Source organism: Trachypithecus francoisi, unplaced genomic scaffold (genome assembly GCF_009764315.1).
Source record: "Trachypithecus francoisi isolate TF-2019V2 unplaced genomic scaffold, Tfra_2.0 Lachesis_group17, whole genome shotgun sequence".
In the NCBI taxonomy this organism is placed as follows: domain Eukaryota; kingdom Metazoa; phylum Chordata; class Mammalia; order Primates; family Cercopithecidae; genus Trachypithecus; species Trachypithecus francoisi.
Genome location: NW_022681462.1, coordinates 18,759,547 through 18,772,697, shown reverse-complemented (window position 1 = coordinate 18,772,697; position 13,151 = coordinate 18,759,547). Strand labels below are relative to the sequence as shown.

The following is a 13,151-nucleotide window of genomic DNA, read 5'->3' as shown; positions in this document are numbered from 1 at the left end:
AGATATGATGATATCTACTTCTTAGCGTTGCTGGGAGATGAAAACAATCCATGTAAATTGCTTAAATCAATAATTGGCATATGGTAATCACTTGTTAAATGGTACCTATTCCTTACAGTCCTATGCTTATCAGGTGCCCCTGGAGAACTACACTGAGTTCAAGGGACCTCAAAGCTGCAGAGAAACCAGAGCCTGTTCAAAGCAGAACACCAAGATGGTATCATCTCTCTAACTGTTGGAGAAACTGACTAGGTTTTAGCCCATAAAGGAACAGGTAGAGCAGGTGTGAACGCCTGGATAATTTTGAAGTCCCAGCAGGTGGAGGTTTCAGGAAAGCAGTTTTCTGCATAACTTAAGGGAGAAAATTTAATTAGTGAGTTCTCTAATAAGAGAAGTATTCAAGCATGCTTCTTAACAGATGAATAAAAGAAATGCAAGCCACAGATGAGAAGTTGGATTAAATCTGTAACATCTCTTTCTACCCTGAGATCCCACACATCTATTCCAAGGTGCCTTTTGTCCCTCTTTTCCCCCTTTAGTCTTCTATTTCCAGGTGTCCCTGCCAATCCTTGGGTTTGCGTGAAAGCCAAAAAATATAATAAATCTTTGAAATATATTCTACATGATCATCTAAAACTGACTACCCCCATTGAAATTACTTTTCTTAAGACTTAAGAAGTTACTTTGGTCTCTATGAAGTCTATTTTAGGCAAATTTCTTTATCTGGGACATGTTCATTCAACAAATAATGATAGAATGGCTCTTATGCTTTCAACACTGTCCTGGTCGTTGGAGTGTAAAATTAAGCAACTCCGGGTGCAGTGACTCACACCTGTAATCCTAGCACTTTGAGAGGCCAAGGCGGGTGGATCACTTGAAGTCAAGAGTTCAAGACCAGCCTGGCCAACATGGTGAAACCCCATCTCTTCTAAAAATATAAAAATTAGCCGGGCATGGTGGCACATGCCTATAGTTCCAGCTACTCGGGAGGCTGAGGTAAGAGAATCATTTGAACCCTGGAGGTGGAGGATACAGTGAGGCAAGATTGCACCATTGCACTCCAACCTGGACTACAGAGCAAGACTCTGTCTCAAAATACATAAATAAATAAAATAAAAATAAAAACAAAAATAAACAAGACCCTGTCTTGGCTCTCAAATAGTTCACAGTCTCACATGGGAGACAGTGACCTCCAGGTCAGTGTGATGAATGCACAAATTGAGGTGTGCCTTCCTGTGTACACCCAGCATCACAGAAAGAAGCCACAACCAATGGCTGAGGGTTGGGACAATCGGATATTTGTATTTAGAACCCCTCTCAGACACTCCCTACAAAGTGAAGACATCTCTTTTAACTTTCCCTTTCCCTCAAATTTCTCTTTTCACATACTGATGTATGGCTGGAATTCAAAGGAAAATTACACTGTGATCAAAACTACATATCTAAAGCAGAACTGACAGTTACTATTATCTATTCTTTCACACCCATGGGACATGTTATTTTAAGTTGATGTTGCATTCAATTAAGCCCTTATGTTGGCTACAACACAAATCATATCATCTAATTTTCCAATGTGATCCATCAAATCACTGACATAGCACCCCAAACAAATGGTTGTGTTGTGCCTATATAAACTCACTGAAGGCAAAGGAATTAGTCTATTCAGTAGCACAGTTTTTACATAAGTGAACTCTTCCAGGTTGGAAAATTTATCAGTGAAAATATATTAAATAAGCAATACAGAAATGGCACCGAGATTGCTTAGCAGCATGATTTCTGGAGCCTTAGATTTAAGTTCAGATCTCAACTTTGCCTCTTCCAGGCTCTGTAATCTTAGGCAAGTTACTTAATTTTTCCAAGCATTGGTCTCCTCAACTGTAAAATGAAAGTAACAAAGTACCTGCTTCCTATTGTTGTGAAGATTAAATGAGATAATATACACAAAGCATTTACCACAGTGACCAGCACGCAGTATACATTTGAAAAATGGTGACCACAGAGACAGGTAAGAGTACGGTTTTGGGGGAGGAGGTGGCGGTGAACCGAGATCTCACCATTGCACTCCAGCCCAGGCAACAAGAGCGAAACTCTGTCTCAAAATAAAATAAAATAAAATAGTACAGTTTTGTAGGCAACACTGTGGAGTCGCTCTGGCATAAGGTTCCCCTGGGTACCCCTCATCATCGTGACAGCGCTTTGGAAAAGAATGTCACTACAATACGAGCCCATGAGGGCCACATAGAAAGTGGTTAAGTTCTGCATAATGCTGGGGCCACACTGCTGGACTGCAAACCAGCTCTCCCATTTATTAACTGTGTGACTTTGGACAAGGTCCTTTGCCTCTCTGTACCTCAATCTCCTTATCTGTTAAGTAAAGACAATAATTGTCCCCATTTTGTTGAGTTGTCATAAGTATGCTGTATAAATGCATTAAGGCATGAAATGCTTGGAACTGTTCCTGCTTCAGGGTAAACACCACATGCATTAGCTATTACAATGATGAATCAGTAGGTGCAAATCGTTTGAGATTATTTCATCCTGCCTAGAAGACAAGGTAGATGCAGGAAAGAACTCCTGGGCCAGGACCCTGACTCTCCTGCTCTCTTCCACTTCTACCACAACTTTCTTCAGCCCTTTCCTTTCCTGTCCCTGCCGCTTGCCCTTCCCTTTCCCATCACCCTGATTCCTCTGCTTTCTCCCAGCCTCGAAGGACATCCAGATCCCTCAGCCACTTTCTGAGTCAGTGCTGCTGCACCAAGTGCTTGTGAGCTTGGTTGTCCTGGCAACAACAGCTTGCTCCATAAACCTCTAGGAACGAGGCTGGTTTGAGACATGACTTGGAGGAGTCTAGGTTATACAGAGCATATAATTTGATCCTCTCTCATTTTTTTCCAGTTATGATGATGAACATATCTAATTCAGTAGTAAGTATTCGAGGACCTCCCAAACATGTTTATTGGCCAGAAAGAAACCCCCTAAACAGAGAGGAAGGGAGGCTGAGGTTATTAAGCCCAATCTTGCCCACAAAACAATTTGTTCATGCTTCGCTCTGGCTCTAGTGAGTTCATCTGACCTTTCTTTTGTGGGCCAGAGTAATCCTGCCTTTCAGAATGCTGCCTGGGATCAATGAGATGGTAGGCTTTGCTGTTAGGCAGGCCTGGGTTTGAATCCTAGGTCATCCTCTTGCCACATGTTTGACTGTGGGCGAGTCACTTATTCTCTGTGAGCCTCAGTTTTCTTGTCTGTAAGATGAGGATCACAGAGGGTGGTTAGGATTAAATGAAGTCATGTTCGTATAGCAGCTTGCTGCTCCATGATTGGCTAGAAGTGCTCTTTTTTTAAAACAAAAAAAGTAAATTGAAAGACTCTGAGGCAAAGAGACATGGGTATTACTTGGAATGAAAAAGTCGGAAAATGACAGAATCGTGTATTTTCCCTCCCCCTCTTAACCACTGTCTTTATTTGGAGATCTTATTCAGGAGGCAAAAGAGGAAACCTGGATTGTGAAATGTCAACAGTTATCTTGCATAGAAGAAAAGCAGAAACATTTTACAGTTAACACTATTGACCCCAAGATTTCTGACTTGACAAAATTCCTGCACCAGCATTTCCTAGTGCTGTATTTTTTCCACCCAAAACATCTTATCTGCAAAAAAATTATTTCATAAAACAAGACACAGGACAAAGATGTTCTCTGTTACTACCCAGGTATCTTGAACTACATGAGAGAAAAAGGTGAATAAAGGAAGATTCACTATTATTATTTTTCATGCTTTAACATCAAAAACCATAGCCAAGGCTTCTAAGAGCCTTTTCAAAGATTTTTATGGCCCTTCGTTCATAATTAATTTGGCAACCAATCCAGGAACCAGTACATATCCCCATTAACATCTAGGAGAGGCCCCACCACCTACTGAAGTGTATACTGATGCTGATATAAATAATCCGTGTCTCATGCAGCTTGTGTACACCAGTTATGTGTCAGATTCCTGACATGTACAGTTTTTAACCCACACACGAGGTAACTGAAGGAAACTTAATGTCTACAGAAGTTAAGAACTTCTATATCTTCTTGGGAAATTCTGTCTTTAGGTTTAGTTCTGCAGCTGACAAAGGGAATATTTCTGGACCAAATATTTCTTTAAAATATCAAATGAGACGCTGGGGGCTACGTAAGAGTGGAGGGTTAGAGAAGGGAGAGGATCAGAAAAAATAACTATTGGATACTAGGCTTAGTACTTGGGTAACAAAATAATCTGTACAGCAAATGCCTGTCACAGGAGTTTACCTATATAACAAGCCTGCACAGATACCCCGAACCTAAAATAAGAGTTTTAGAATAAAAAATAAAAAGAGACTCTTAATGTATTATATCAGAGAGTGTTCAAAAGGCCCCAGAGAAAAATGCAGTAATTATGGAAGATGTAACTTGTAAACATGAAAATTATGGAAGATATAAATTGTAAAACTATCAATACAAAATTTCACTATTTAATTCCAGGGCCATTTTCTAGATTGGCTTTTACAATCTGAGAGAACTACTCTCACTAATTAAAAACTATTTACTAATTTAAATCCATGTGCTTGACAACCCTGACTCCATCATCCCCATTTTTTAGTGAGACAGCTTCACTTATTAGAAATTTAGTCTTCATAGTTTTGTAACTTAGGGAGATTAAAATATGAGCATACAAACTTTATAACAGCAATTTTCATTGCAAGATGTGTTTAATTGTTTAACAAACAAACAAAAACTTGCAGAAATGTTTCCATTCACTTGCTCTTCTCAGGATACTAGCACAAGTGATCAGGAAAGGAATAAGTCAACATTAATTATTACTAGGTCTCACCAATTATTATTGGTGCCTATTGCAAGGAATCTTTTACACCTCTATGTATATGTGTGTCTTTTCCAAAGGATGTTTCAAAGTACAGCTGGCTAAAGAGATTAGCAGCTGAGGACCCACTTATTCTCCAGTACCAACTCAGCTGTCACCATCACAAATACACCACAAATCCTAACTTGGAATAAATTTGCTTTAAGAAAATGCTAGAGTAATGAACAAAGTTCAGTGCCATGAATCAGAAACCTAAGCATCAGAGGAGTGGCTGGTCACAACTGTCATAGCCATGTGACTTGAGGCAATCGCCAAGCCTTCAGGGTCTGTCTCCTCTTCCGCAAATAAAGGAACTAGGCCAGATGACCTAGGGTCCCTCCAGCCTGAAGTCAAAATGGAAGCAGGTAGCAATGTGTACTATTTAACCCCCCTTACAGGTAAAACATTGTAGGCTAAAACATGAAACAAATGAATAGCCTAAAACAGACTCACACGTTCGCTGTTCATTCAATTAAAAAGCTAAGCACCTGAAGGAAGGCACTACATGCAGCTCATTTCTGAAACAATCCACTCATTAAGGTTAGTGTGAGCTTATCTGTGTACATAGGCGTTGCCCACAGGACGCCAAGTCCTATGTGTGAATTCACATCCCGGGGAGCTTTCACAACCACACAGCACACACTCAGCATCTGAAGAAAGACCAACACTAAGAAAATTCAATTTTCCTGATGCATACCAGGGAGGCTAAGCCTTTTTCAGTACACTAATCTTTAAAATGGTGCATCTACCACCTCGATGCCACATTATGCAAATTTACTAAGAATTGTGAGTGAAGAGATTTCAGCCCAATTTTAAAAAGCTAAGGATTTTTTATCTGTCAATTCCAAGAAGACAGCCTAATAAACAAGCTGTAATTACTCTATCATTATATCAACTCTTTAATCACTTTTTCTCCCTTCCCTCCCAAAAAAAGAACTGAGGGGAAGGGGGATTTAAATAAAAAATGGATAGTCTCTCCAAGTAACCTCTATAGAAGAGGAGTATATCTTCCGACAGAACACATCTGTGTGCCTCTTAAAAAGGATATTCTAAATCTGGAGGGAGTTAGCTTAGACCCCCACCTTCCAGGCCCTACCATCTGGAATTCTCAGACCCATAAAATCAAACTGTAAGGAAGCCGGGGCTGGATGAGTATCCCCACTCCCCTAACCCCACTCCAACATTCTATGTGCTACCATGCTCCCCTATTCCAACCCAACTGGTTGAGCAGGAAACATTCCTAAATGAGCAGGTAGCCTGTGGAGCTGGACCCAAGCCTCCCCAGTCCGTGTCCACTGACATCCTGGTAAGTGGCACCTCTGCTCACCCTCTTCACAAGGTAGCCCTCTCTGATCTGCTTTGGTTCCATGCTGGCTGGACAGGCAGATGCAAAAGTCACTCTCCGGCACCTCCTCTCAGCAGCTGGGCTTCCTCTGCATACTGAGGTGGCTGTGGGCTGCCTTTTCTACAGTGGGTCGCTTTCACAATTTCCCTTCTGCTGGCGGTCGCATGATCACATCCTCTTCCCCTCACTGGGGTGGAAGATCAGAATAAGGAACTGCAGAGTAAACTACCCATTCCTTGCTAATCCTGGAGACTTATTAAAACCACAGTTGGGTTGAATATTTACCTAAGGGAAATTCTTAGTACCATACAGAAAATCACTCGTTTAAAGAGAAAAACAAGTGATGAAAGGAAGAGGAAGATGAACAAGAAAAACTTGTTGGTGGAAATTGTCCTGATTAGGGATTAGTCTTGAGATCCTGGAAATGCCTAATAGAAATGCCAAGAAATTCAGAACCATCTGGTTAGCATAACAAAGTTAACTACTAAATGAATGCCTACTTCTCTCTGTGCCAAGCCCTGTATCAAGTGTTTCTCAGCCTACTTATTTAAAACTAAATTAGTCTGCACATAGGCCGGGCATGGTAGCTCACGCCTGTATTCCTAGCACTTTGGGAGGCCAAGGCAGATGGATCACTTGGAATCAGGAATTCAAGACCAGCCTGGCCAACATGGTGAAACCTTGTCTCTACTAAAAACATAAAAATTAGCCAGGAGTGGTGGTGTGCGCCTGTAGCCCCAGCTACTCGGGAGGCTGAGGCAGTAGAATCACTTGAACCTAGGAGGCAGAAGTTGCAGTGAGCCGAGATCGTGCCACTGCACTCCAGCCTGGGCAACAGAGCAAGACTTCATCTCAAAACAAACAACAACAAAAATGAGTCCACACGTGAAACCCATAGGGAAAGTATATTATTTTCCTTATCTTAGAGATAAGGAAACACAGACTCAGAGAAGAAAAGTTGTCTCAAGTTGACGCTGCAGGTCACAGGGGAGAGCAGAAGACCAGGGAGGGATGTGCTAGGGTGCCACTGCCTCGCATCAGGCATGCGAACAGGTGTTCCACATTGACTGGTGATCCCACAATCAGCCTGTAAAAAGAAGTCCATCATCAAACAGGTTTTTGAGAAACTGTACATAATAGTCCCAGGTTGGCAACTCCTCTAAACGATGAACAAATTAAAGACCCTTGCCCCACCAAAGTACTACAGCAAAGAATCCTATAATGGTGTTTCCCAAACCGACTTGGCTGTAGAATTCTTTTCTGCACAATTTATATTAACATTTTTTGTCATAGATTGAATTAAATCTCCCAAAAAAGAAGTCCTAACCCTTAGCACTTTAGAATGCATCCTTGTTTGGAAACAGGGTCATTGTAGATATAATTAGTTAAGATGAGGTCATACTGAAGCAAGTGGGCCCTTAATCCAATGTGACTGGTGTCCTTATAAGAAAAGAGAACACAGAAAACAGCCATGTGACAACAGAGTGATGCATTTACAAGCCAAGCAACGCCAAGGATGGCCGGCAACCCCCAGAAGCTGGAAGAGGCACACAACAATTCTCCCCTAGAGCTGCTATAGAGAACATGGTGCTCCCGACACCTTAATTTCAGACTTATGGCCTCCAGAACTGTGAGACAATAAATTTCCATTGTTTTAAGCCACCAGTTTGTGGTACTTTGTTATGGCAGCCCCAGGAAACCAATACAATCCTGAAAAACTAATATTCCATAGAATAAACTTTGAGACACATTAATCTGGCCCTGTGAAAATGAGCAAATTCATTAATTACTTTGTGCCTCAGTTTTCTCATCTGTAAAATAGGGATAATAACACTTATCCAATGAGGTCATTCTGAAGATTAAATAAGATACACATGGAAGTATTTAGAAGCGTGTCTGAAACATAACTAGTATCCATAAATATTAGTTACTCTTCATCTTCAAGGCAAATCTCCGTTATCCTAGAGCTGATCCTTTTCAATGATAACTTCAACAGAGATAATAAAAGCTATCGTAGGGCTAGAATTTCCTCATTACACCCATCAGTGTTCTTTCACTGCAATCAACAGATAACAACTCTGGCTAATAGAGGCGAATAGGAATTTACTGGAAGAGAATGGGGTGGCCCACAGACTGAAGGAAAAATGAAGACTGGGGTCTTTGAAAGGACAGGAATCAGGGCAGTTGTGGGGTTCCAGGAAGCAAGACACCAAGATGAAAGAATGCCAGTGGTTTTCAGACTCTGCAGTAGTCTCCAGGGATCAGGCCTCTGACTGGCCTAACTCAGCTTCTCTCTTGGGTATCTGGAGGGGGAACATGTGAACTGACAGCCCTGGCAGGACCATGCTCAATGGGGGAAGGGAGGGTGTCCCCTAAAGTAAAACCAAGATGCTATTAACAATGGACAAGTGATGGCCCCGAGAAAGGCAAAACTGACAGACATCCACGAGGGCATCTGAGGAGCCAGGAAAGTTAGGGGAAAGAAGTTCTGTTCTTGGGGTTTTCTGAGAGCTTCCTGATTCCCTCTCCTCTTCCCTGCAACTGTGTTTCCAGCCAACAGTCACTGCCCCTGTATTTCTCACTTTTCATTTTATGCTAATAGCCATTACATAAAATCGTTGATGGTTTCTTATCAGTTTCTCATCGCACCAAAATTAATTAGAAATTATTATAAAGTGTTGGGGGCTGAGAGTAGAGGGATCAACATTTGATGTCACCCGAGCGAAACAGGAACAAATAAAAGGATAATGTTCTGTATCTGCACTCAAACAAGTATTTTGCTACGTCTGTACAGTCAATGGAAACCACTCGTAGATTTACCAAGTCTGATTTCATAGTTAAATGTATCTCCCTTTGTTTAACTGACCAAGTGACTTCTAATTTGGAATGTCTTCACCGTCTGTCCTAGCATGATCGTAACGCTTTAAAGAACCCTCAGAAACCTCATAGTACTTTTGGATGCTTACCGTGTAAAAGCACCACTGCCTTCCGAATAATTCATTTCAACATGGTATTAAGTCCTTACTATGTGCCAGGCGCCTGAATAGGTGCAGGGGTAAAAATGTCTTGCCACCAAGGAACCTTCCGCATTGGTGAATCTGCTGAACGTCACCATTGATGGATTAGATGCTGCTGCCTTTGCCCCTTCCCCTCCTGCCGCGTGTCATCGCGCCTGCTTAGCGACACCTAGTGGTCAGTAAAGAGAACTATCTGAATCAATGACGCCATTTAGGACTTCCTCTCAACAGAGTTTGAGCAAGTTTTCTTCTGCTGTGTCAGATCCCTCTTCCAGATCGGATCATTAGAACCTCTTCCAATATCTTATGTATGTGTGTCTAGAATGACTTTTTTTTTTTTTTTTTTGAGACAAAGTCTTTCTCTGTCATCCAGGCTGGAGTACCGTGGCCCCGATCTCGGCTCACTGCAACCTCCGCCTCCCAGGTTCAAGCGATCCTCCCACCTCCGCCTCCCGAGTAGCTGGGATTACAGGGACATGCCACCACGCACGGCTATTTTTGTATTTTTAGTAGAGTTTCACTATGCTGGCCAGGCTGGTCTTGAACTCCTGACCTCAGGTGATCTGCCTGCCTCTGCCTCCCAAAGTTCTGGGATTACAGGTGTGAGCCACCACATCCAGCCTAGAATGACTTTTTAAGATCTCTTTCTGTACACATTTGATCAATAACCTTGGAAACATTATTCTTGTAGTACATTTTATTGTTGTAAGGGAAAGTTAAGACTTCTGAATAAGCAAAAATGATTACTTAGCATCTCCAGTGGAAAACTATGCATTCTTTACAGCACACCTTTCTAAGTTATTTGTTTCTATGGAGTCTGTGTCTTTTCTTGTCTTGGAGTTATTTTAGAACTCTGTAGATTGTGGATAAATACGAATAATTCTTGTCTATAAACATGCAAATAAACTCTGACTAATGGAAGTCCAGTAGACTCCACCTCACCCCACACCCTCACTCCACCCCACCTCCCATGGAAAAAGTCAATTTTGTGCCCACCGGTAAATGAATTTCAATGTTGCTTTACTCTATATAAATTGGCCTTTGACCTTTCCTTTGAACCGGCTGTGACCTCTGGCTAGCTTCCCCTTTAATTCATGAGTTGAATAAAATTTTGACATGTTTTCATTCTATTATATGTAAGAGTCATAGTTTTATCTTTTTAAACGTTATTCTGTAGCATTGGTAATTCAAAAGAGACATTAAATTTAGCTGAGAAATATCAGACCACCTCTAGAGCTAAATATAAATTAAGTAAAAGGTGTCAAAACCTGTAAGAAGAGTCTGAGATGTTACCCTACTTGTAAGCTAACAAGTCAGCCTGCCTGTTTCAGGGATGCTCAAAGAAGACACAAGACTTCTGGGGTTTGGGGTAAGACAAAGGACTTTGCTACTCACAGCACAGTAAACAGAGTGAGCTCCATATTGGTCTTGATGCTTGTTGGCCCTAAGTCTACCAAGGACAAAGTGGAGCAGCCTAGATGGATGCTGCACATACGGAGGGTTTGCATCATAACTGAGGACCCAGAGCTTAGGGAACATGAATCTTTTGTAAAGCGCTGCAAGCAAACCTGCCCAAACTTTGTCTCAGAGGCAGACCTTATCTTTATTATACTGGACAGTAAGTGAATCTGCCCTTTGCTCTGGAAGGAGACAACCTCTGTCTTCAAAGCTGTTGTTCACTGTACCAGCATCCATAAAATAGAGTGCCTCTGCTTGCAAGTTGTGTATATACATAAAAGACCCATGGAGAACTTTCTCCCAACCAAAAGAAAGCATTAAGTTGTCTAATTCACTTAAACATATTAGAGAATATCTAGTTGGTGCCCAATGGGCTTCCAGTTCAAGAGAGAGAGCTGAGCCCACAGACTGAGTAATCCCCTTTCAACAGATACACAAATTCATATGGAAATGATTTAAGAATATATAAAAGTGTGAACATATACATACCCACTTGCTCAAAAGAAAGCACTTTCACACATACATTTCCTTGCTCTGTTAGCGGAGAAGGCCTAGAAGCAACAACAGCCTGGTAGTGTCAAGCACATCTAGCTCCCAGATCTTGATTACTAATACGATTCTCCAATAAAAGGAATGAGAGGTCCTTGGAGAAATAGATGGCTCTAAGATTTCAGCAGGAAATGCAAAAGATGACCCTGAAGCATCCTGCAGTACCAGAAAGTAAGAAAGTGCTAAAAATTTTTAACTAAAAACACAAAAGACTGAAACTATGATGGTGATCAAAGGGACCCAAGAACCAACTGAATGAACTCCTAGTGGCCAAAGCTAGAAAATTTGGAGCAAGAAAATAAAGAAAATAGTATTGGATTATAGCCAAGTCTAAAAATAAATAAATTTATGATTAAGTAAATAAATAAGAGAGAATACACAAATCTATTCCAAGATTCCAAGAATTCCAAATAAGTTATCTAGATTCTCCACCCTTAAAGAGGTAGAGCATGAATCCTCGCTCCTTAACTATAGGCTGTGTATAGTGACTTTTTAAAAAGTATGGTACAGAAAGGAGAAAAAAGGAGTAGCTTTATGGTGGAGAAACATGATAAATGCAACCTCAGCCAGAGCCAGGTGATCAAGGTTAACATCATGGTCATAAATCAGATTATAGTATATACCCATGGTATCTAATCATGAGAAAAACACTAGACCAAACCTCAATTGAGTGATAGTCTATGAAAGACCTGACTAGTGCCCCTTAAGACTGTCAAGGTCATCAAAACCAAGGGAAGTCTGAGAAGCTGTCACTCCCAAGAGGAGCCTAAGGAGACATGCCAACTAAATGTCATATAATATCTACATGGGATCCCAGAACAGAAAAAGGACATTAGGGGGAAACTAAGTATATCTAAAGAAAGTATGTACTTTCACCGGAAGTTGGGAGTTCAAGACCAGCCTGACCAACATGGAGAAACCCCATCTCTACTAAAAATACAAAATTAGCCAGGCATGGTTGTGCATGCCTCTAATCCCAGCTACTCCGGAGGCTGAGGCAGGAGAATAGCTTGAACCCAGGAGGCGGAGGTTGTGGTGAACCGAGATCACGCCATTGCACTCCAGCTTGGGCAACAACAGCGAAACTCTATCTCAAAAAAAAAAAAAAAAAAAAAGAAGAAGAAAGTATGAACTTTTAAAATGATGATAAACGTATCAATTTTAGTTAATTAGTAATGACTAATGTGCCATGCTAATGTAAATGTTAATAATAGGAGAAACTGGATGGAGGGTAAATGGGTATGCTATAGTATCTTAATTGTTCTGTAAAACTAAAATTATTCTAAAATAAAAAAGGGCTGAGAGTGGTGGCTCATGCCTGTAATCCTAACACTTTGGGAGGCCGAGGCAGGTGGATCACCTGAGGTTAGGAGTTTGAGACCAGCCCGGTTAGCATGGTGAAACCCCATCTCTACTAAAAATACAAAGATTAGCCATGCGTGGTGGTGGGTGCCTGTAATCCCAGCCACTCGGGAGGCTGAGGTGGGAAAATCACTTGAACCTGGGAGGTGGAGGTTGCAGTGAGCCAAAATCGTGCCACTGCACTCCAGCCTGGGCAACAGAGCAACATTCTATCTCAAAAAAATAAAATAAAATAAAAAATAAAAAGGTCATTTTAGTAAAAAGAAAGAAAGCATTTCCAATTCTTCTCTACTTTCTCATATTCATCATGTACAGACGGAGATTCCAATGCAACCATTTTCATATTGTTATGTGCACATTCTCTTCATTCAGAAAGGCTTTAAATTAAGTAAGAATTCTTTTTGTAGTGGGATCTTTATTTGATCAGTTCTTCCTCTCCCCTTGAGGATTATGGAGTTATAGAAGGTTGCTTTTTAAAGGATGTGGCTTTGTTAAGTTTAAGATTTTAATTCGGGGTATAACTCTCTGGTTGGAAAGAATTCA

At 41.1% G+C, this 13,151-nt stretch overlaps 1 protein-coding gene and 1 long non-coding RNA gene across 2 annotated transcripts in view; one reads left to right on the top strand and one right to left on the bottom strand.

Annotated features, from left to right (window-relative positions):
• Window positions 1-6,420, bottom strand: part of PLEK (pleckstrin) — a 33,638-nt gene extending 27,218 nt beyond the window's left edge. The window contains exon 1 of the mRNA XM_033239281.1: window positions 6,205-6,420. Coding sequence (XP_033095172.1) covers window positions 6,205-6,246 — 42 coding nt within the window. The 5' untranslated portion in view covers window positions 6,247-6,420. The remainder of the gene's footprint in view (window positions 1-6,204) is intronic.
• Window positions 6,015-10,372, top strand: LOC117099774. The gene is made up of 2 exons (XR_004443996.1): window positions 6,015-6,183; window positions 9,131-10,372. It is a non-coding gene; the product is annotated as an uncharacterized LOC117099774 (long non-coding RNA).
• The last annotated feature ends 2,779 nt before the right edge of the window (window positions 10,373-13,151 follow it).